This window comes from Hipposideros armiger, unplaced genomic scaffold, assembly GCF_001890085.2.
Source record: "Hipposideros armiger isolate ML-2016 unplaced genomic scaffold, ASM189008v1 scaffold_231, whole genome shotgun sequence".
NCBI lineage: Eukaryota > Metazoa > Chordata > Mammalia > Chiroptera > Hipposideridae > Hipposideros > Hipposideros armiger.
Window position 1 is genome coordinate 935,385 of NW_017731581.1, and position 23,248 is coordinate 958,632.

The 23,248-nt window shown below is 41.5% G+C and overlaps 1 protein-coding gene and 1 long non-coding RNA gene across 9 annotated transcripts in view; one reads left to right on the top strand and one right to left on the bottom strand.

Moving 5' to 3' along the window:
• The window catches only part of CALD1 (caldesmon 1), a 220,033-nt gene that overhangs the window by 11,287 nt on the left and 185,498 nt on the right, over nt 1-23,248 (bottom strand). For 7 of the 8 annotated variants that reach the window (XM_019654802.1, XM_019654800.1, XM_019654804.1 and 4 more), the window contains 8 exons: nt 20,557-21,517; nt 19,234-19,311; nt 14,126-14,271; nt 10,865-11,123; nt 8,151-8,291; nt 2,814-2,857; nt 2,634-2,712; nt 309-446 (listed from right to left, as the gene is read on the bottom strand). In XM_019654802.1, the coding sequence (XP_019510347.1) occupies nt 309-446; nt 2,634-2,712; nt 2,814-2,857; nt 8,151-8,291; nt 10,865-11,123; nt 14,126-14,271; nt 19,234-19,311; nt 20,557-21,517 (1,846 nt within the window). The remainder of the gene's footprint in view (nt 1-308; nt 447-2,633; nt 2,713-2,813; nt 2,858-8,150; nt 8,292-10,864; nt 11,124-14,125; nt 14,272-19,233; nt 19,312-20,556; nt 21,518-23,248) is intronic. The other variant, XM_019654808.1, reaches the window with a different exon arrangement.
• On the top strand, nt 11,130-18,292 carry LOC109389364 (uncharacterized). The gene is made up of 2 exons (XR_002125381.1): nt 11,130-11,302; nt 16,849-18,292. It is a non-coding gene; the product is annotated as an uncharacterized LOC109389364 (long non-coding RNA).

Consider the following 23,248-nt stretch of genomic DNA (forward strand, 5'->3'; position numbering starts at 1 on the left):
ATGCTATCTGGTTTTCTTTTCCCGGCACCTCACTCCACTCCAACCCCAAGGCTGACGATGAATTTTAGGGACTTTATTTAGAGTCCGGTGGCCAGACGGAGTACACAGTCTAGCATCATGAATACATTCTCTCTGGGCTGGCTTTTGTGGTTGTTGCAAAAAAAGTAAGAATTACGCTTTCTTCACTGCTTTTATAATTAACTAGTATGAGTCTTAAGAAAAAAAAAAAAAGGAAACAAAAAAATCCACCCTCCCAAATGAAAACACATCCACCCTCCCAAATAAAAAGATGAAAATCCTCCGCTCACCTTGTTGGGCGTGCCCGATGCGCTGGGGGATGAAAACACGTTTCCCTTCTCCCACATGGTCTTGATACTGCGGACGCCTTCGGCAGGGACGGGGAGGTCTGAGGCTGCTGGCTTGGTCGGTTTTGCAGTTTTTGTTCCCTGAAGAGTGTAAATTACTTTTAGGATCGGTGCTACGATTATTCTAATAAAACAAAGAATGAGCTTGTCCTCCTCAACAGCTATCATGTAAAAAAAGTTATTGTGTAAACGCTTTCACCCAAAATGAGAGTCGTCATTTCTGTGTACAGCTACATGCTGATGACAGATGAGTCTACCTCAAAATAAACCCTAAGATCTTGATCAGAGGGTCTTTCAAAAATAAAATACTCTGTGACTACCCCAGGACCACTGAGCGGTGTGCTTTAAAATGGTGGCGTTTACCTCAATAAAGCTATTATTAATAATTAGAAAACTTAATCAATAGAAGGAAAAATGGTAGCTGTGGTAATTGGCGGTCAATTAATAGTGATATTGTACTTTTCTTTTTCCATATATATTGGTCATTTATATTTCTTTTGTGAGCTATGTCTCTTTTCTTTTAAAAAGTATCCATAATTTTCTTATCAATTTGCATATTTCCTTATCAAGTAGGATAAGAACATCTGTCTTTTAATAGGTGCCTTTCTAAATACAAAATACAAAAATCTTGAAACTAGATATAAAAAAATGGAATATGCTTTTTATTGGGATACCACGATTGTGAAAGTGATATTTTACTTCGTTTCTTCAACAGATACTTAAGTGCCTCTGGCGTGCAGGGCACAGTCTAGGCTCTGGGGATAGAGTGATATTCAAAACCAGACAGTTTTTTTTAAGAATATCACCTAGAGGACCCACATTTTACAAGGACAGAAAGAGAGCAACTAATTATCCAGGTATTTATGTCACATTGTGTGTGCTATAAAGCATGCCAAGAGCGCACACAATAGGGAAATAATACTTAGTTTATAGGAGCCAAGGAGGCTACGCTGAGGAAGCGACATTTAAAACTCTATCTGATGGAAGGCTTGGAAGCGGCTAGGTGAAAGAATGGGCAAACGCCTTTCCATGCAGAGGGAACAGCATATGCAAAGATGGACGTGCTGAAGGACTGACGGACTGAGAGACCACAGCATGAAGCATATACTGGAAGCAGGAGGGAATGGATGTGAAGGAAGAAAAGTGTATATTTGAGATGCTTTTCTAGCAGTGGTGATGAGCATACCAGGATTATCGAGCTTCTCTCCTGGTCCTGCTTTATGGCCTGTGGCCTGTGTTGTCAAGGTGGTCTGCCAGTGTGAGTGGCACCATCCCTGGACCAGGTAAAGGCTGAAGCCACAGTCATGGCTTCATTAACCCTATTTGAGCTATGATTACTTCAACCACAGAAAAAAACCATCTGCAATTTGTCTTCTATTTTAGTGGACATTTAACTGGTAAAAATCGCCTCTTGAGTGTTAGGACTTGATTATTCATTTGATAATTCACTCAGATCTCTTTCTTTCTTATTCCTGCTTACCATGCGAGTGTGACCTATTATATTTTACACTTATCTCCACTCTGCAGTACAAAGAAAAGGAGAAAATCAAATCAAACTGATTCAATTATGTTATAGCAGGTGTTCTGATATAGAAAGCAGCTAAAACCATTGGTTCAAGTCTATACAAAGGGGAAAAAAACAGGATCACATTTTGATCAATGGCACCCTACCTTCTCAGGGCTTTGGTACTTGGAAATAAATATTATTGTAAATATGGTAGAACTACTAGGTCCATTAGGTGGAAAAAAAGCTGAAATAGACAGAAGCATAAAACTATGGTTTTCCAAGTATAAAATAATCAGTTTGAAATTGATGATGTTTAAACTTGGGCTGGCTATCATCTTTCTATTAACTTATACTACTTTTATTTGATAATAAAATTTTTTATAGACAAAAGAGGAATAACTAAGGTTGTAAGGAACCTGTTTAAACTATGTATGGGAACATATTTTATAAGGCATTAATATTAGAAGATATATTTATTAACATATAAATAATATAGCTGAATACCAATAAACTCATTCATTAAAAGAATAACTTTCCTTAAAGAATACTCAGGCTGAAAGAAGTAAACAATAATTTATTTAAAACTCTTCTATAATTTATCCTTATTATTGTTCTTCTCCATAACAAGGTCAAAGTATAATAAAGCATCATTAATATTCTAACACTATGTGGTTCCTGGATTTGATTACTGTCCTAAGTGTTTCTACGATCATTTGAATAATCCGTTTCTGTTTGGCCATAACCCTGGGGACATGTCTCACCTCAATGGCACTGGTGTATTGCTCCAGTCTGCTGTCAATCTTGGAGACGACTGCCGCCTGATGAGCTGATTTGACACCACTGTTGATAAGCACACACAAGCATACGTAAAACTATGAGAGAGAACCTTCCCATACATATAACGGCTAATGGTTCTCAATTGAACAACCAACCATATTTACCTTTTCTGCACAGACTTATTCAAAAATTCTGCTCGCTCTTCTATCTAGGAATTTAAAAAAAACAGTTAATATTTTCAGGTCATAAGCAGTGTTTCTCAGCCCATACCACTCTCTTCCCTGAACTTGGTGAATAAAAGCCCCAAAGAGCGTCAGATTATTAGGGTGCTATGCACAGCAGCTGTGCTAGAAAGGAAACTTACATACAAGGTATTTGATAATGAGATTCGGGAGATGAAGGTGGGATAAGCAGAGGACAGAGAAAGTGTGTCAAGAAATACAAAGTTCTGGAGGCAAACTAAAGACTAGACAGAAATGGAATGAAAATGCCTTGAAGTAACATAAATCAATAGCAAAATAATTACATTTCAAGACCATAGCAATATTTTTTTTCCTTCTGACGTACTTAAAAAAAATTTCTTTCTTTATTGAAGTACGATTGACATATAACGTTATATTGGTTTCAGGTGTACAACATAATGATTAAATACTTGAATACATTGTGAAATGATCACCCCACCAAGTCTAGTTAATATCCATCACCTCACAAAATTTTTTTTTTTTTGGGGATGAGAACTTTTAAGATCTACTCTCAGTAACAACAATAATTTTTTCAGAACACATACTCTTACCCTTTAGGACATGTTTATATGAGTATAGCTGTACCCTGCTCTTTGATTAAGAAAAATTTCCACAGTGTTTTGACTATATATTTGGTATGTAATAGGGTTGAATAAGAAAGACAACCAGGAACTATGAGCTATTCACTTATGGCTGAGCCTGGTTTCCTAATTTGATAGCTGTCAAGCCTATTGTTGAACTTAATTTGCCCTGAATGTAGAAGATGGGGTTGGGGATACAGTGAGACTGGGGCACAGCTCATCAGTAATAGCTGAGGACCTCCATGAAGTCCCTATTGGCCCAAGTGGGAAATAAGGAAATAAGTCCAGAGAAATTGTGATGGATGTACACTAAATGGGCAGTTCATTAGTCTTCAGTAAATTCTTTTTTCATTATATATATATATATATATATATATATATATATATTTTTTTTTTTTAAATTGGGAGACAGTGTGTTTTTCCAGGGCTCAACAGTTCCAAGTCAAGTAGTTGTTTTCAATCTAGTTGTGGAGGGCGCAGCTCAGTGGCCCATGTGGGGATTGAACCGGCAACCTTGGTGTTATGAACCTGCGCTCTAACCAACTGAGCTAACCAGCTGCCCCCTAAATCGTGTTTGTTTTTTTTTAAAAGCTGGGTTTTCTCTTTATTATAACTAAAGCTACTAAACCAAACATTATATTTTACTGAAACTGCATCACTCAAACTCAGATGTTCTTTATAAGTCAGCATGTATTTGTTGATTCCTTGTGATACCCAACTCCAGGCTGGAAATATTTCCAGCCATGCATCGCCTATCAACATCAGTGAATAAAATCCTTGTTTGCACATGAGTGCATATACAAGGCACACCAGTGCTGAACAGGTCTGTTTTCTGCTGTGTTCAGAGCAGCCAGGAATCTGCTAGACTAGTTACTCTAGGCTAGTGTGGTTGGGTGTGTCCCCTACAGTCTTTGGAGATGCTAGCAGCGGTTCTCAACCTTTCACAGGGGTCGCCTAAGACCATCGGAAAACACATTTTCGATGGTCTTAGGAACCGAGATACCGCATCTCTATCCGTCTCGAGGCCCACATGCAGATACGTCCACATACGAGTACCCGGTGACCCCTGTGAAAGGGTCGTTTGACCCCCAAAGGGGTCGCGACCCACAGGTTGAGAACCACTGTGCTAGTGGCTCTTCCTGGACTGGACTGATTTGAGACTTGTGAACTAGTAATAAATACCCTTAAGCTTTTTGGAAAACATGTTTCACTCCTATTATCAGTTGAATAACAATTTTATAGATGTTAGTGAGGGCACTTCATCCTTTCCAGGATTTCTTACAAAGATAAAAGCAAACTCATTAAAAATAAAATTTTATATAAAAAAGTGCTCCAAGTAGCCCTCAGTTTATGGGATGTAAAGGGTCTTAAATTTTATTTTTCTGATTTTAATATAAATGTGGAAGTGCATTTGTGGAGAAAAAGTTCCCAGTTAAATAAGGTGAAATATACTGGAACCATGCAATGCACTGGAATTTTTAATATTGTTCATCCATCCATCCATCCCATCCATCCTACTTTTAAACTGCCATCCTGTCAGTCAAACAACCAATCAACAAATTATATGTTGAGTACCCACTATATAAAGTTGAACACCCAACAATGTATAAGACAGGGCCCACTTCTTTAATGAGAACACATTTTAGCAGGGGAGACTACTAGAACATATAAATAAAATATTTAAAACTGAATGGTAGTTACCATATTAAAGATAAGAAGAAAACGCTGTGGCTATGGCAGAAGTGACTATCTGAAGGGGTTGAAGGGGGATTCTTAGACATTTTGACATTTGAGCTGAGATGTATAGTTTATAGTTTACGTAGTTTTATAAATGAGTTTATGAAAGTGAGGGTGGGAGTGCATGAGGTAGAGGGCGGAGCAGATTTTAGGCAAGCGAACGCATGTGCAAAGATTTGGGGAAGCAAGTGACACGCAGAGTGTGGGGGCCAGAGAACTAAGTAACAATCAGCATGGTAGAAGGACAGGGGCACAGTGGAGGGAGGTGGCAGAGGCGAAACTTCTTCTTTGTAGCACTTCCAGCATTATTCTGAATCAGGGATCATCTTATTAACCTTGGCCCTCACATTTATTCAAATTCCAGAGGCTCTCAGACTCCAACTTCTCCTTATGTAGCCACAGCGTTTAATACAGCTTGACTTCATTATCACTTTTTGTCAGGTCGCACCATCCATTTACTGATGCAGTCTTTGTTGGAGAATTCCTGAACTTAGTGACTCTAGGTAATGTTAACAATTTGTACTGAATTTGTAAATGAAATGTCTGGATCAGGAGTTTAACGAGGGAAATTGGTTCTGAAGGCCAAGAGGTGGCAGTGTTGTCCTAGGAAAACTCAGGGAGAAAAAGCATACTAAAGGTTTCAGAAAACGGACACTCTCCTTACTCCGCATTCTCTCCACCACTGATCTATGAAAACAATAATAATAAAAACAAACTTTTAAATGTATTCTTTGTGTGTATTAGTTAAGAAAAAGCACTCACTGCTAACATCATTGAACTATGAGAAACCAGGTTCAGGGTTTTCTAGACAAGGAACAAAAGTTGAACCATTAACAAAATACACGGGTCGATAATAGTTTGAGGTCAAATGGCAAATGTTTCTCCGCCCACTGGCATTCTAGAATGTTAGCTTATGACCAATTATAAAAGTGGCAGGGCTAAAAGCATAAACAGTTATAGGAACGCAATAGCAGAATATGAAACGGATTTCTAAAACCAGCAAGTCCTGGAAGGCACATGCTATGGAGAAAGGCAATAGACTGTTCTTGAAAGGATGTCTCTGTTCTACAGAAGTTAAAAATGTTTTGCTTCTTTTTTATATATCTATGTACTTTAACTGACTGCTCGCACATGCCTCTGTACCAGAGGGAGCAGAAAAACGGCTTCCTAGGAGACTGGTGGATGGAAAAATTAGATAAAGAAGTGAAAAAATTGGTGGAGAGGAGATATTTGGAGGAGATGGATGGATTGTAGTTTCTTCTGAATAAAAGAGTAGAAATTAGAAGTTTAAATGACTACTACTTTCCTTGTGCTACCAAGACTTCAAAGAAAGCGTGGGTTGGGCAGGATTGTCAAGGAAGGTGTAAAGAGAGAAAGTGGTTTTCTGTGAATATTGATGAGCCAGGAACAAAAGGACCCAGACCGGGAACAGAATGGACTCCAGTGGCTGCATAGAGATCGCCTTTCTGTTCTTTCTTCTATAGCAAGGGTCTGCAAACTATAGATCATTTGCCCATGGGCAGAATACAGCCCAAATTTTTCACCCAGTCCTAAAGCTAAGGATGTTTTACATTGTTAAATGGTTGAAAACATGCCAAAGAAGAAGAATAGTCTGTGACCTAGGAAAATTTTAGGAAATCCAAATTTTGGTGTCCACCAATGAAGCTCGCCTACTCCACATTCTGCTGGGCTCCGAGATTTCACTTCTGGGGTAGTCAGCATTTGGTTGCCTTTGTAATTCTTGAATTCCCCTGAGACAGTCAACCATACTGGTCCCCTAGGGGCAGCTACCTTGCCTTGTGCATCTCTCTGTCATGGTATACAGCACACATGAGGTATGTGATAAATATCAAATAATAAAATCGCCCTGTGGCTTAGTTTGAATTCTCCCTCCATCCTCCCCACCCTGAAACAGACCTTGAGATGAGACATTCAAGTATAAGTAGTTTATTTGGGAGGTGTCAGAACTATGATTGGGAGTCAGATGATCATAGACAGTAAGCGAAATTATGTAGGGATAAAACATGCCGATTTTCATGTGAAACAGGGAGCACCTATAAAATGTTAAATAACTGGCTTTTCATCATTTTAGTCCGCCGCATGATAAGACCTCACACACATTTACACACACACACACACACACACACACACACACACACACACACACACTGGACCAGCTGGAGCCTGGCTGTGATCTTGTGCTGGCTTTGCCCATTGTCAATGCTTTGTAACCTAGCTGGGTTGATGGAAAATGAAGGTGAAATAAACATGTTAAAAGTTCCAATCTCTGAAGATTCATTCCTTTACATATCCATTCAACAAATACTTATTGGGTACCTTCACTATGCCAGGGGCTCAATACATGTAAACAAGCAAAAAATATATTTGAAAATCGTGACAGATTGAATAGAGATAATAGTACTGTCTTGAGTCTGTGCTCTCTTCCTGTGTCAACCACTCCACTATGTCCTTGACTCGGCTGAACTTTAAATGTTTCCATTTTCAATTGCTCAAAGCAAATGAGGCACCTGGTGAGCCGGGGGTCCGTGAGACCCAGAGATAATCGCTGATTGTCATTTTTACTGTATGCCAAAGCATCAAGTAAACAACAGGTAAAATTTCTCCACTTTATTTTAACCCTCTCCACATGTTGAAAACAAAGAGAAGCTGTGAAATGTCTGAAAGGAGCAAAAAGATAAAAGCTGCAAAGGCATTTAATAATCAATAACTAAATAAGGGACTAACGTCAAGTTTCAATTATAGCGGGGGGGTGCCAAAAAAATGTATACACATGACTTGTATTCTCTTTTGTTATCGGTATATATTGAGTATTACAATTTTAATACAGTTTTTTCCTTTCTTAAAATGTATGTATATATATATTTGGCACTCTCTGTATTAGGGTAGAGGTATTATAAGAAGGGTTTCTGGGAAAAAATACCTTGAGAGATGAACCTTTAGGAGTGAAGCATTTGAATGGCTTCTTGTCATCTGACGAGCTATCCTCTGGCATCTTCTGGCGTTTCTCAGCGGCTTCTGCCCTTCGCCTTTCAATCTCTTCCTTTAGTCTCCTCTTCTCTTCCTTAAGAGAGAAACAGCAAATAACAAGGGCATCAATATCAGGTTCCATCCAAAGGGACTGGGGGCTGGAGGGGAAAGACCCAGGTTCTAGATTGGATGCTATCGAGTCATCACGGGCAGTCACTAGAGGTTAAGCCTGAGCTTGCAAGTCCCATAGCCTGATTCACTATCTGGTGCTACCACTGCCCAACCGTGTGACCTTGACCATGTTGCTTAGCTGCTCTGTGCCTCAGTCTCTTGGTCTGTAAATTGGGGATAATGATAGAACCCATGCAATAGGGCTTTAATGAGGACTCAATGACAAATCCATGTAAACTGCTTAGACTAGTGCTTAGTACGGTGACCGCTATTATCATTATCATCCTGTCAAGTCATTTAACACCGACCTTGCATTGCTGAATATGTGAAATCAATATAAATATGTCTTCTACAGACTTCCTAAGAGAGTTGTGGAGACAAATGAGATAACTTATGTGCAAAGATGTATAAATCTATGGTACTATAGTTGCCAAACTCTAAAAGAGATGGCTTTATGGTTGTCCCTTCAATTGAGTAGATGCTATGACAACCCTGAAATGATGTACATGTTACACCATGGCGATGAAACCACAGATGTTTACAATCTATCTCATTAACCCCGCTGAGCCTTCATTCCTGGTCTAGATTCTCTTTCCTTGTCTTGTTTCTCAGGCAAAAGTTCGAGAGCTCTGATCAAGTTACACATCCTCTACGAACGATTTTCTGAGAGATTTATGTAGTCTTGTAGTTTTCAAACTGTGAAATCTTTATCACTGGATGTTCTCAAGAAGATACTTTTATGTCTATCTGTCAGAGAATGTTGCAGAACGATATTGGGTGATATGGAGTGAATGTGTGTCCCCGTCCCCCCCCCCCCCAAAATTCATAGGTTGAAATCCTAACCCTCAGTGTGATTAAGAGGTGGAGGCTTTTGGGAGGTGATTAGATAATGAGACTGGAGCCCTCATGAATGGCATTAGTGCCTTATAAAAGAACCCCAGAGAGCTCTCTTGCACCTTCTACCATGTCAGGACACAGCGACGGACGTCCATGAACCAAGAAGTGGTTCTCACCAGACACAGTATCTGCCAGGGCCTTGATCTTGGACTTCCCAGCCTCCAGAACTGTGAGAAATAATTTCTGTTGCTCGTCAGCCACCCAGTCTTTGTGACAGTAGGAGGTTAGACCCAATAATCTCCAATTCAATCCAGTTCTAAGAATTCATTCTGCCTTCACTGTCCTCTCCTCCTCTAAATAATAACAATGCTAACAATGGTTATAAGTACCACTTCCTGAGTGCCAGGCGCTCGTAGGGACCTGGCCCCGTGACTACAATGATCTATTTAATCATCACAACAATCCCGAAAGGAGATCTTTATTTCACAGATGAGAAAAGACGTCTCAGAGTAGTCTGGTAACTTCCACAAGGTCCCAGTTTGCAAGTGGCAGAGGTAGGCTACAAGCCCAGGTGCCTGATTCTAAAGCGCTATCATCCCCATGACTTCCCAACCAGAGGTCGCTGGCTCATTGAGAGCTGGAGTTGGAAGAGTTCTTGGACTTATTTCCCCAAACTTTCCACAGTTCAGGGACTTTTTGTATAAGATTCATGTCCGAAAGCTATTAAAGTCTTTCTGCATATTTTGAATGATGGGAGAGCACTGTGTCCTAAGATTTAGTGGGAAGAGCTCCAGGCTGAGGTGAAGCTGGGTCCCAATACTGATTCTACCGCTGACGAGTCACGTCACTTCACACAAGTCACTCAAATGATGGGACTCCCATGTCCTTGTCCATGAAATGAGAGTAACAATGTCCCTCGGGACGCAAGGTGACAATGCACCTTGGAAATGGTAGCAATTTAAGTTGTAGTTGGTGAAGTACTGTTCAGTTTTTAAAATTAGACTTTTGGGAACTTTTTGGTTGTTTTTAGTTCTATCTTAAGAGACGGAACAAATTCATCTGCTCATAATTATTGGGCTTCTGCTCATGCCTGCACTGTGTTCTGTCCTGTGTATCCAGTAATGAACAAAGCAGATACTTTCTCTGCCTGGGAAGGAAATCTAGTCTACTTACTCTTCCGCTAAAAAAAACCCCCAAAAACGATTAAAAAAAAAATCTTCCCTATAAAACCTCTTCAAGGATCAGAAAACCACTATCACATGACTCTTGGTTCTTGGAACCCATCTGCAGACTTTTCATCTTTCTCTGCTCACCAACTGTTCTTTATTGAGGGACAGGATAGGATAACGGATTAAGACAAGCGGGACCTTGGGAAAATTATGAAACCTCTCTGTGCCTCCGTTTCCTCATCTGTAAAATGGAGAGAAGACGACCCGTTCTTAGGAAACTTGGATAAATTAATATGTGTAAAGGTTTAAGCACATACATAGTAAGTTTATTATTCTTAAACTGTAAGAGTCCATGTTCCAAAGAGCAGCAGCACTTCATCAGGGAAGAAGTTATTCTCTGGGATACAAGGGTCACCAGAGAGATGGATTCAGGGACTTGGCTAAGTTGGGGTGCCAGATGGATTGGGGGCGGGCGCTGCGCCCAGCTTACCTCCTCTCTGACTTTTCGCTCCGCCTCCTCCTGCTTCCTCCTCTGCTCTTCCTCCTCCAGAACCTTCCTTCGCTCCTCCCTCTTTTTCTTCAGCTCCTCCAGCTCCAGGGCTGCCTCCTGCTGCTTCTGTTTGAGCTTCTCAAACTCTTCGCTCTCGGTCTCCCCGCGGCGGCGGCGCAGCTCCTCCAGGCGCCTGCCGGCTTCCACTTGGGAAGCGCCTTCCGCCTCCTTGGCCTCGCTCGTCCTCGCTCCAGGACGGCTGGGGGTGGGGGGGAAATGCAAAAAGAGTTGGGCGCACGTCAGCCTTGCAGCCTGCCCTGGAGCGAGGGGAGGTGGGTCTGCAGGCTTTGCATCCCACACAGAGATCTCCGCTGCCATCATTAGACGGTGGTAGGTCAGGCGTAGGCCGGGGCCCACCGGAACGCTCCGGGTCTCAATGTAAGTCCCTGCTCTGCCACTTACCCTGGGTTTCCTCAATTGCAAAGTGGGGGGCGGGGGGGGGACAGGCACTGTTTCGGTTCATTTAAGGTCTTTCCATCTTCAGAGACATTTGCTCTCCTTGGCATTGATCACGTTAGTGTTCAGTTGGACTGGCAAAACACATGCCTGTAGAAACGTCTCTACATTCCACTAGGTGTCGCTAGGTCTTCATTTTGGACATTCAAAATGCCCCCCATTAGGAACTGCTTAACTAAATTATGGTGCATCGATCCAGAGGAGCACTTGGACATCATTAATTGTAGGCTTCTATTCATTGCTATAGGAGGCTAGTTAAGATACGTTGTTATGCACAATGCAAGAACCAATTTAAAATGAAGATTTACAATTATACTCACATATACATACTATATGTACATATATGTGTTTATTTTGAATGTATATACATAGGGAATATCTGGAAAAAAGTGTTACTAGTGGTTATCTTTGGGTGGTGGGTGCTTATTTTTATACTTCCATTTTCTGAATGTTTTAAAATGAGTACACCTTTTCCTATAATCAGAAAAAAAAAACCCCACCACTTCAATTTCCACATTAAAAAAGTAAACAGAAAGCAAAACAAATCCTTGCTTTGTACTTTCTATAAAGACCTTGGTATAATCTATCACTGTAAACTTACTCCTTGGATTGAGGTTTTTATGTCATGTTTCAGAGAACACGACCTGGTTATAAGAAAATAGAAATATCAAAGGGGGCAGTAATAAAATCAAACAAAAGGAGCTATGCTCAAAACAGCAACAAGAGTTTTGTCCATATCACCTCTGCTCAGATGTGCCGGCATGCCCTCAGCATTAGGGTACCACTAATATGAACATTTCTTCTAGAAGGTTCTCTCTGCTATCCTTGGCTTCTTGAGGAAGTCAAGGCGGATATCAGGCTTTTCACCATTAACAACACATCTTGTTTTCAGCTTGGCTAGCTAATCTACATAGAGGCTCTTACTTCCTTCCCAGCTCCTCGCTTTAGAACTCTGTGGAGTAAAACCAGGCATCGCTACTTCTACTGGCATCAACTTCTAATTGAAACTAAACCTAACATATGTTGGCAGCTAAACAAAAACTAATAATAAGGTGGCAGCCTGTTTCTGTCACTTTTTTGCTGCCCAAAGATGGAAACATTAAAGTAAGAGTCACATTAAGGGTTCCCAGTGCTCAATCTGTTGCTATTCCCTTGTGACTTTTCTCTTGGAATTACTCAGCCCTCTAAATTTCCACACAATGGGCATGTTACTTATTAATTTGAACTTTGACTGAAGCTGGTGGGCAAGTTTGCTAATTGTTAACCACACTTTCTACTGACAGATTTTTAAAGCATTATTTCTCTTAAAAAAAATGTACTCATGCCCACAACACATATTTTAAACTATCAAACAATCAAACAATAATACTGTTAGGTAATGTTCGTTGAATACTGTTCATGAACCCGGCGCTGTTCTAGGGCTTTAAAACATTAACCTCCTGGGACTTCAGCAAGCTTTGGGCTCAGCGTACCTGCCTGAATCAAAAACGTGCTTTCTGATTTTCTGTGAATTACTGATAAACTCTTACTAATTTTTCACATCCACTTTCTTGCCAATGTAGGCTTTCTATTGGATAGATGTGACCAGGTTTCTGCTCAGATTTTTGTATTGAAAAATTGTTTGAGGGGCAATTACATTTACCCATTTCAGCCTTTCAGGGGGGCAGGACATGTCCCTCCCTAGGAGCTCTGCTGGCTTCTGAATGCTGCAAAGGCTTTGTCGTGAGGCGCATGTCCACGTTCTCCATCATACCTGCTTTGGGGACTTTGTTATTTGAAGTGGTCAGAAAAACAGGGTTTATAGTGCATGAGAATCCACGTTGCAAGGACCCAGCTCTTTCCCAGAACACTTGGCACAGTAGCCAGTGACATAACAGAAGCTGAAATCTGGCACCAGCAGTTGAATAAAGTGCGTGTGTAGGAATGGGGCTCAGAGAATCGTGTAGGCAGGTGTCCATGGCAGGGTTCTGCAACTCGAGTCCTTCTACAAAGTTGGTGGGGAGCTCCCAGAGTTCAATGTATTGTATCTGGAAGTGGGGATTTGCCTGCATATACTTGTCTGCCTGTCTTAAAGTCAATGGCCCAGATTTTCAACGGGATGGCGGTAGGGTGGGGTGAGCAGGAGAAGCTGAAGCCATGCAAGAAGGCGTCCCAAAAGGTATACATGGAGCTCAATGCTCTCTTCCTCCCTCCCAGTGATACCCAAGACAAATGAACATAAGAGCTCTCAGACTCCTGTGGTAGAGATCTGATTAACCTAGTTTAACCTAATATTTCCCAAGTATTGGCCACAGGACACTAGTTTTATGCAACATGTATTTATAACCTCTAGGAAATACATTCCTGAAATGGTACTGAGAAGGGTACATAAGAATGAAGTTGCGTGGACCACACAGAGAATGAATCGATGCTATTCACCCCAGTCACAGTGTTTTGTAATACACAGATCTTACACGAGCATATTAGGTCAGGGAACAGAAACTTGGATGCCAAGCATGGCCTGCCATGCTCAATAATGGGGAAAGCAGATGAAACCTCATCTGAGCAATGAGTGCTGGTCTTCTGTTAGTGACCGACAGCCTGACCTGCTGACTGAGTGTCTCTAAGACAATGGCCAATGACCTCACAACAAAAGTATGTTACCCGGTAGCACATTTCTATCTGGAGGCACAAGGTAGGAAGATGTTTTTGTTTGTTTATTTTTGTGTTACATGTGAGCACAGTCAGGTAGTCACTACCGCTTACCTGAATGTATTCTCGGTGTGCTTAAGTTTGTGGGTCATAAACTCTCCATTCTGCGACTTCACTTCTGTGAGTCCCTTCTTTCCATCCAAGAAGCTCTTGACTTCTTCTCTGGGCTCTCTGTCCTTTTTCATCTTCTCATCTGTGATCTAACCAACAGCACCCATCAGGAAGATACATAACAATGAAAATCTTATTAGGTTTTGGTTGGTATCACCAAATAAGACCCCCAAATTGTTAGGAAGCCAGAAAACTCTGAAGTAAAACAAACCACCAGGGAACGATGTGGTACAGGAAATTCTTAGGAGCACGAGCTATGGTTCTCCAGCCTCTCAACAAACACCTGGACCACAATTTTAGGAAGTGAGGATCATCCCAGATTTCACTGGGACTTTATTTTCGAAAGCAGTGGAGGTGTTACCATTTGGAAACTATTATGTTCTTGGAACTCCACTTGAGTGGTTGTTTGCAGTTCCCAGTGGCCACAGTGATTATTAGCGTGGCCTTGATGGGGAAAATGCCCAGGTTGCTGGGACAGTTTTCTTCTTGGATGGAGGACACAAATGTGTTGAAGGGGAAAGAGGAAATGTACCAAGTTAGCCAGATCTGCCAAGCCGATTTTAGCTGATGTCAGAGGAGGGGCACCCTAGTATTTTAATCAAATAAGAAACTAGGGTCTCGAGGACAGAAGCCATGATAACCCTACCTTGAGGGATGACTCGGAGATCTGAGGGACCACATTTGTAGTCATCCAAACCACTAAATTAGAATGGAATAGGAAAAATTCCAGGGTTTACCTTGACTTCCATTGCACGTTATAATTTAGTCTTCAGAAGTGGTTTTGATTGTTGTGGGAGAAAGAAGAAGGTGACACATGAAGAGCAGGTGTTAGCTTTAATATTTTGTGGGTTTTGTGTTACAAGTTCCTCATGGTAAATAAGAGTCTAGTTCCAAGGTAAACTGAATTTGCACGGCTTTTCTGGGGGTAAAGGTATTCAACTTACTTTATCTTTATCATCTCACCCATTCTTAAAAGATGAGTGTAAAACAGAAGAGGTTCATTATCGCTCTTTTTAAGACAGAAAAAGCACCAATGTTCTAAAGAAACCTACAGAGGAAGGGTGGGGCATAAGAACTTAGGGCTTTAGGTGCTGCCCAGATGGTCTGCCCTTACCTGATCACTCACCCCTTTCCAGCTACTCTTCAGCTACTCTGAACATTTCCTCCTACCGCGCACATTTCACTTGCTCTTTACTGATGAGCTCTCAATAGTCCTTTCCCCGATTACCTTCTTTGGGTATCCTTTGACTAAATTACTACAGATAGCCTATTCACTACCATGTTGCTCTAATTAGTAAAAACTTGAATCTTTCTCCGAGCGGTATATGTTTAGGATATCCCTTGGACATGCTGGCGAGGGGCGCTGTTGTTTTGCCATTCTCTCTGAGAGCTTTGTCTGGAAGTTAGGGAACCTGAGTTTGGGTTCCAGTGCTGGCAACAAACTAGCTGCGTTACTTTGATCAAGTCACCTAACTTCTCTGGGATGTTAGCTCCATGTACATAAAAAGAGGAGGTTGGAATAGGGGATTCCGTTCCTAATCCTTCATCCTTTCATGTCCCTCTTGGCTTCTGATTTGTCATGAGGGGCTACAGAGAAGAGAAGGAAGTTCCTGGCCTGTCCTGCAGTTTGATTGCAGCTCCTTGGTGGCTGTCCTTGCCCAATCATAAATCAGGATTAATGCATGAGTAGGGAGTCTATTCTCATCTTGGCCTACCGTTGTTGGATATAGCCCCGGAAACCACAGACTGGATTTTATATCCTGGTTAAGAAGCATCTGAAGATACAAATTTGGAGGTGAGGGGGACCTATTTCAGAAAATCTATGAAAGAAATTCTGAGTCAAATTTCACGGATTATGGAATAGCAGGCAAAGACGACATTCCTTCAAATTAATTTCTCCTATTTTGGAGTCAGAGATATTTCCATTCTCCCCAAATGCATTATCTGATTTACAGACCAAAAACACGCATAAAAAAGATTTGTAAAACTGCATATGTCTAACAAAAGAAAAATCCCCCCCTTTCTTCAAGCTCTGTCTTTATTGGCAAAGGTTATGGTGGCTGGTGTGCTTATATTCTCTTTGGAAGACTTCCTTGGAAAAATTCCCAATGAAATAACGATAATTTGAGCTTGCAAATTACTTTCTCTTTTTGGGAAATGAATAAATAAATAAAGTAATTCCATAATGCCTCTGGGGCACAGTGGATTAGATTTTATAGCAAATTTAGCCCAAGCTCACGAGATTCTGAGTCCTTCGGGAACAGCATTAGATTTTCTAGGTCAAAATGTTATCAGAAAGAAAATCTGTGCTGATGGATTAATAGGCAGTCAAGTATCCTGAGTTAAGATGCTTTATACACAGATAACGTTCATATGAAAGGCTCTGGCCGTGTATGATCGTTTGGCTAAAACTTGGTATTTGGGGTGTCCGATGGGATAGCACATGGGAGTCTGGGGGGGAAAGTGGGAATTCCAGTGACATGCCCTCATGCCAGTTCAAAAGGCCAAGTGGGCAGGTCTTTAAGGACTGAGAGGTCAATCTCTGTAGTGTATTGCTTTGCGTTATTTGATTCCAGAATAGTGCCAAGAACTGGTGCAAGTGACCGTATGTCAGATTAGGTTTAACGCACTTCTGTTAGACTCAGAAGCCTCAATTTCTTTTCTAGGTCCAATGTCTATCACATGAATGTCCTTGCTGCTGGAAGTTTGGTCTCTGGATAACATGGACCTAACCAGGAAGCTCAGACTCCACCTCAGAGGCGCTGAGTCAGATCCTACGTTTCCTAAGATTCCAGGTGACGCGCACGCACACCAGCGTTGGGCGGCTTTGGACTCGATGCATGAATGTCAGTGTCAGTGTTATAGCAACAACTCTGCTGGAAACTGTTTTTCTGTTGGAGGCAGAGGGTGACAAACTAAAAAGAGGCATTTGATAGTTGGAGAAAAGAAAAAACAAGCTACATTAAGTTTCAAGGTAGGGGATCACCTTTAATCCATTGCCACAAACAGAGTTAAACTGCAGTGGGAGAAAGGTGTGTTGTAAGGTATTGGAGTGACTTCTGGAAATGTTTTCTCTAAGAAGGCTTATGTGATGTTGTGTTTGCTTGTGGTTGACTGATCTTGCATGGCTCCTTGAAAGAAAAGGCTTTTTTTTTTTTTTAAGAAAAAGGGGGGAAAAAAGGAGGAGGGTGTTTAAAATGGCTAAATCATGTAAAATATGATTTAAAGTTATCAACATAAAGCAACCACACAACTAGCTGGAGAAGGGAAAACCTAGTCTTTCAGCTAGTAATTTACGTACGCAATGTTAAAACAGGAATGACGGATTTTTTTTTTTTTTTTTAAGCCTGCATGGTGGAGCTGATCTGGCATGTAAAAAAGAGGCCAAAAGTTTTGGGACAGTGGAATGTGCTGTCAGGCAAACTGGGAAAGAGGCAGGCCTGAGATTATTACTCCATGGCCGTGGTTGAACTGGGGCCTTATCTGAAAAAAGGAAAAAGGATGATTTGGACAACTGCTGGCAAGCCCTTTCCAGCCCATGGACACAGTACATAGACAAAGAATGCTTTGGTGATGAAAATAAGCCACATCTTAGTGAACTGAATTAAGTTTTCAATATTGACTCCAAACAGTGCTTTTCAGCTCCCTTCCCCCGACATGAACTTAATCACTGAGTTAGGATTTCATGCCCTCTTTTTTTCTGTAGTTAAAAATATTCACCACGAAATATTAGCCTTAGGGAAGAACCCATGTGGGACATTTCTGAGTTTAGTTCCAATGTAACTTGCTTTTTTTTTTTTTTCTTTTTGGTAGATGAATTTGTAGTGGTCTTCTGTTACAACATGGGAACAATATTTCCCAACATGTTAAACCATTTTCTGCGCTGCCTCATTTGAGCAAAATTCAGTTTTCCAGTTTTCAGCATTTACGCTTTCTCCTTCCTTTACAGGGGCAGAGTTTACATTCAGTCTTTACTCCCAAGCCACCACAAGTTCTATTAGAAACATGTATCTTAAACAAAAGAAATATAACATGAACTAGGGGTTCTGACCTTTTTACATGAATCTTATGAAAAAAAAACATTTAAGAAAAAACCATCTTCCTATTTAATCTGATGATCTGTTTTCTAATTATGGATTTTTCTGTTTCTTCACATATGTCTCAATGGGCAGAGAAATGGGGCAACAGCCCGTTTAAGTTGGCGCTCAATAGCTACACATCAGTCCAATGGGTAAAGTAATTCAGGTCTTCTTACTTTCATAATTTAGTTTTACCATGTTCAAGTACTTTGAGCTTATTAGATATTATCACAACATTTAGGACTACCTGGGGCTAACATAACAAGCACAAAAATTAAAACAATTTCTGGCTCTCCGATGCAGCATTTTGATTATGACAGATTGTGACACTCTTTCTGCACCAGCTCCTGGTCTGCTTATCCGTTCACTTACCTACAGTCAAACACCCTGGCACCAGGTCCTGTGTGTGCCTCAGAAATGCAATGCAGAACATTTTGCCAAAGGGTTTTCAAAACTTTTCTTTTGAAAACCAAGTATCATCTTCAGTTCATCCCATTTTCTACTGAGATGGGGGCGGGGAGGCGGGGAGGTGTTTTTCCTTTGAGGAGTTAAATCGATTTATTAATCAAGGCCAGTTGGAAATATTTCATGATAGAAATAGCAGCAGGATGGCTCAAGGGAAAAAAAAATATAGCACTCAGGAGAGTAGAAAGCAGGGAAGATTGATCAGGGGGTGCTTTTCAAGCTTTTTGACTGTGACCCAAATGAAGAAAGACAATTTATATCACAATGCAATACTTACTGCTTGCAATGCCTCTAATCGTTTCTATTTGATTTTGTAAAATTCCAATTGACACACTTAATTGATTTTGAGATGCGCTAAGTTGATGTCACCATTCAATGAATCACGCGTCACGGCTTGAAAAACACTGGGTTAGAGGTGGCAATTTTGAGATCATCGGATCTGAAATGTCATGGGTTACTGCTTGCTGTTGCTTTATGATGATGAGGTTGTTTCTCAGTAATATTTACCTCTTCTGTTTTGAAGGTAGGCTTGTCTTCTTGGGACTTTCCTCTTTTAGGCTGCACTTGAGCCCCCTTTTCTTCTTCCTTTTTATTTTCAAGAATGGTAAGATCACTCATTTAAAAGAAGCCCTTTCTAACTCTTTCTAGAGTGAGAGGGTGCTCAGTCACTTGGCATGTGGCGGGCTGACTTCTCTTTTGCTGTCTCCGTGCTCACATGTCCCCCTGTGCCAGTCAGTGGTGGTAAACAGCAGCCTGGGATATTTCTGTCCCATCAACATGTTCTCCCATGCGCCTGCCATTGTGCTCAATGAAATCTAGCGTGACCCGGTGCTTCTTGTGCGTGTTTATAAATCTCGTGTGTAAACACACTTTATTCCTGATCATCTCAACGGTAGCTGTGTTCATGAGCCCCTCGTAAAAAGCAGGAGTGAGAGACAGCTTTAGTGCAATGCAGACTTATTGAGAGAGAGTTCTTTCTGGAAGGTGAACATGCAAATGGATGGAAGGGAAGTGCAGTGCTTTTAATGCAGTCTTGCAGACAGAAGAAAATCTTCCATAGCTCACAAATACCCCCCTCTCCCATTTCCACCCTTTCTCAAGCTACATGAATTTCTTTGTGTCATCCAGATGGTAAAAGAAGCAAAATGTACGCTCCTCATGACCAGTCAATTATAAACGGATGACACCCCAGGTGAATGGCTTTGTGCAAGTCCACATTAAGCTTAGGTCTACATGATGGCATATCATGGCTTTGACATTTTTAACAAAACGTCCAAGCTGGCTTCTTTCCCTCCTTCATTACCAGTTGATTTCCAGGGGGTTACTGTTCCCTGCTTAAGATGATATTTCTGACCATGACTCTTTTTTTTGTCAGTAGCTCACCCCAACCTTTATATAAATTTTTTTATTAAATGCCAAACCCATGGGTAAAGTGAGGAGTTAAGGTCCTCTTGCCTCATGTAGACCTATGGATAGAGGGAATGGATTAAAAGGAATGAGTTGAGATGCAGGTGCAGAGTCCCAAGTCAACACAGCACCACCCCGTTTACTGTCTTTGGGTTAATTCATTTTTTCTGGTGTTCACAACAAGCAAGCCCAGAGAGCAACTAATGTGTCTCTGGTTGTCCCAGTAAATTTGGTGGATTGAATAGTAAGCCATCCATCGATTGCTTCTGGTTTGCGTATTGCGACAGCCTGAGAAAAATGAACAGCTTGCCAAACGATCAAGCACGTGGGGTGGGAGGAATGTGGCCTCAGTCCCAAATTTGATGTGCATTACATTTCTCAAGTCACAGGCATCACACATTTGGTGCAAAATGTTTACTGTACCTGTTTGTTTTGGACCGCTGTCTGACGTTTATCTTCTTGGCCTTTCTTTTCATTGACCCATTTCCCTTCTAGCTTCTCTTCTACCTTTTCCCCTTTTATCTTTCTATCTTGCGTTTCATTTCGTTTCTCCTCTAGCTCCTTTTTCAGTTTTTGCTCTTCTAGCTTGGCTTTTTCTTCCACCTCTGCCTTTGCCCTCTGCCTCTCCTTGGCTGCTTTTCTCTCTTCCTCCTTCACCCTGTCCCTCTCCTCTGCCTCCCTTCTTTCTCTCTCTCTCTCTGCTGCTTTTTCTTCAGCCTCAATCCTTGCTTTCTCCTCTGCTATCTTTTGGTCCTGCTCAGCTTTCATTCTCTCTCTTTCTTCTGCTTCCAACCTCTCTCTCTCGGCCTCAGCCCTCTCCCTTTCTTCCTCCTCCATCTTTTCATTACCGCTAATCTCATCTGAACCTTGTTCCCTCTCCTCCTCTATTTTGGGCTCATCTGCACTGATTTGCCCATTTTTCAATGATACCCCCTCTGCTTCCTCTTGGGTTTCTGGTGCTGCTCCTTCTACCATCGCCTCTACCTGATTTTCCTTGATGCTCCCTTTCTTTGGCTTTTCTTCTTCCTCTTCCTCCTTCGCTTTGTCTTCCTTCTTTCCTTCGGCATCCCTCCAATCATTCTTCTGGTAGGACTTGGTGACTATTTCCGTTTCCTCTACCGTGTATCTTTCTCGGTGACTTTTGCTTGCTTCTTCCTTCTCTGCGGTGTCATCGTCGGTTGTGTTGTTGTGCATTCTTCCGCTTGGCGACGACAAACTTTCATCTGTGATTGTGGGGTCGAACTCCTTCTGCCTCTCCAGTGCTTCCTGCAGGCGTTTTTGGCGTCTTTCCTCCCGCCGAGCCAGGCGCTCAAGGAACGCGGCCTCGTCGTCACCCTCTGCCTGAGTGTTCGAGGTGGTTGTCTTCACCTCCTCGTCAGGCACACTGTACAACAGAAACAACAATACCAAAGACAGCGCGCTGATGAATCAGTCAGCTGGATTCAGGTAGCCTGATCTGCACTTCTATAGCACAAGCTGGCAGTACCTGGCCTGTATATGTATCCCCTCCGATGTTACCGTATTAGTACAGGCTTGCCTGGCTTCCAACAGGCAGCATATGCCAGTCGTTGCCCTTGGTCTTTCTCTGGCCATTGGAGCCTATTCTACATGCCCGAAGTGCTTTGAGCATTAATGTCCCCTGGGAGCAGCCCGCAAACAAAAATTGATGACGTCAGTGTATAAATACCTCCGCTCCCCCCACCTTTTGAGTTGCATAACTGAGGTGTCTGTGTGGCCCTGGATCTTAGCGTCCCCCCAAAGTGGTAACCTGCTTGGTAACGAAGCTTTTATTGGGTTGCCTTCCCTTCCCCATTTCACTTCCCCACACAGTCTTTTCTGGGATCCCTTTACAAATAAACTACTTGTGCTCCAATCGTTGTTTCAGGATCTGCTTCTTGGGGAACTCAAACTATGACAAGGACCAAGCTGAAATAATAAATGAATTCCTCTAGTATCCTGTAATATTTCCCCATGTCACCAAGTCATCTAGAATTCTTGAACTGGATTTGTGTACATTATAGCGTGGCGATGCTATACTCATGCCAATGATCCACATGGTGGAGACATATAACTGCCACTATAATTCATGCCCTCCCTTCCATAGTCACAGGAAGTGATTGACTGTCAAGGATTGGATTTTCTACCCTCCCTTCTTCCTTGCACCTAGGTGGAGCCATGCGACCAGTAATTTCCAATTGAACGTGAACAGAAATGATCACGTGTCCAGACCAAGACAATGAAGAAGCAGAGGTGCATTCTCTACCCTGTCTGTTGGCTGAATTAGAGGACTCCAAAGCCCCAAGTATTGACAATCACAAGAGGAAAGAAAGGAGGTGACTAGTTCTACCTACTAGTCAGAAATAACCACACTGGATTGGTAAGCGTTCCTGCATTAAACTACTATAATGTGGGGTCTCACTGTCCTAGCAGATAACATTACTCTAACTAATACGTACGCCATCTACATTTGTTGCCAAGATATCCATGAATAAAGGGTCTTTTGCCTTTCTACAGTAAACAAAGAACAGTTAAATTTGATCGTTATTAAAAAAGAAAAGGAAATTTCTACAAACCACACTGTACCACGTCCATCACCTCACTCACATTTGCAGGATGCTGGACACTGCCTGAGCCAGCAGTGCTGGTCTCCGCTGGCAAGACACAGACAGTCATGTGATACCAGGAACTGAGGCCAGAGTTGAAAGAATATGTTTTGCAATGTTTAGAAACTCCATCAAATTTCATGGTTCATACCGAACTTGGCCCTTTTGAAGTTCAAGTTCACTTAATTTTGGAAAAACACGTTTCATATTTAAGAACAAGACATGGCAGAGTAAAGGCTAGATTTTTAAACTTTCTTGGCCTTCACTGCTGCTACAGGACACTGTCTCCATGAATTAGACATATAAGAATTACATTTCCCTGAAAATACAACTAGTTTAGAATTTACGGGGGAAAGGCTATACATATAGGCATTTGGAGCAACTGAATTCATGTAATTTTTAAAAGGTACCCCAAATTCTACTCTGCTAGCCAGATGAAAGTACTCTTGAGTTAAGAAACCAATAGACTCTTAGCCTATTTATAAACCCCGACAGCAATCATCAGTAGAAGC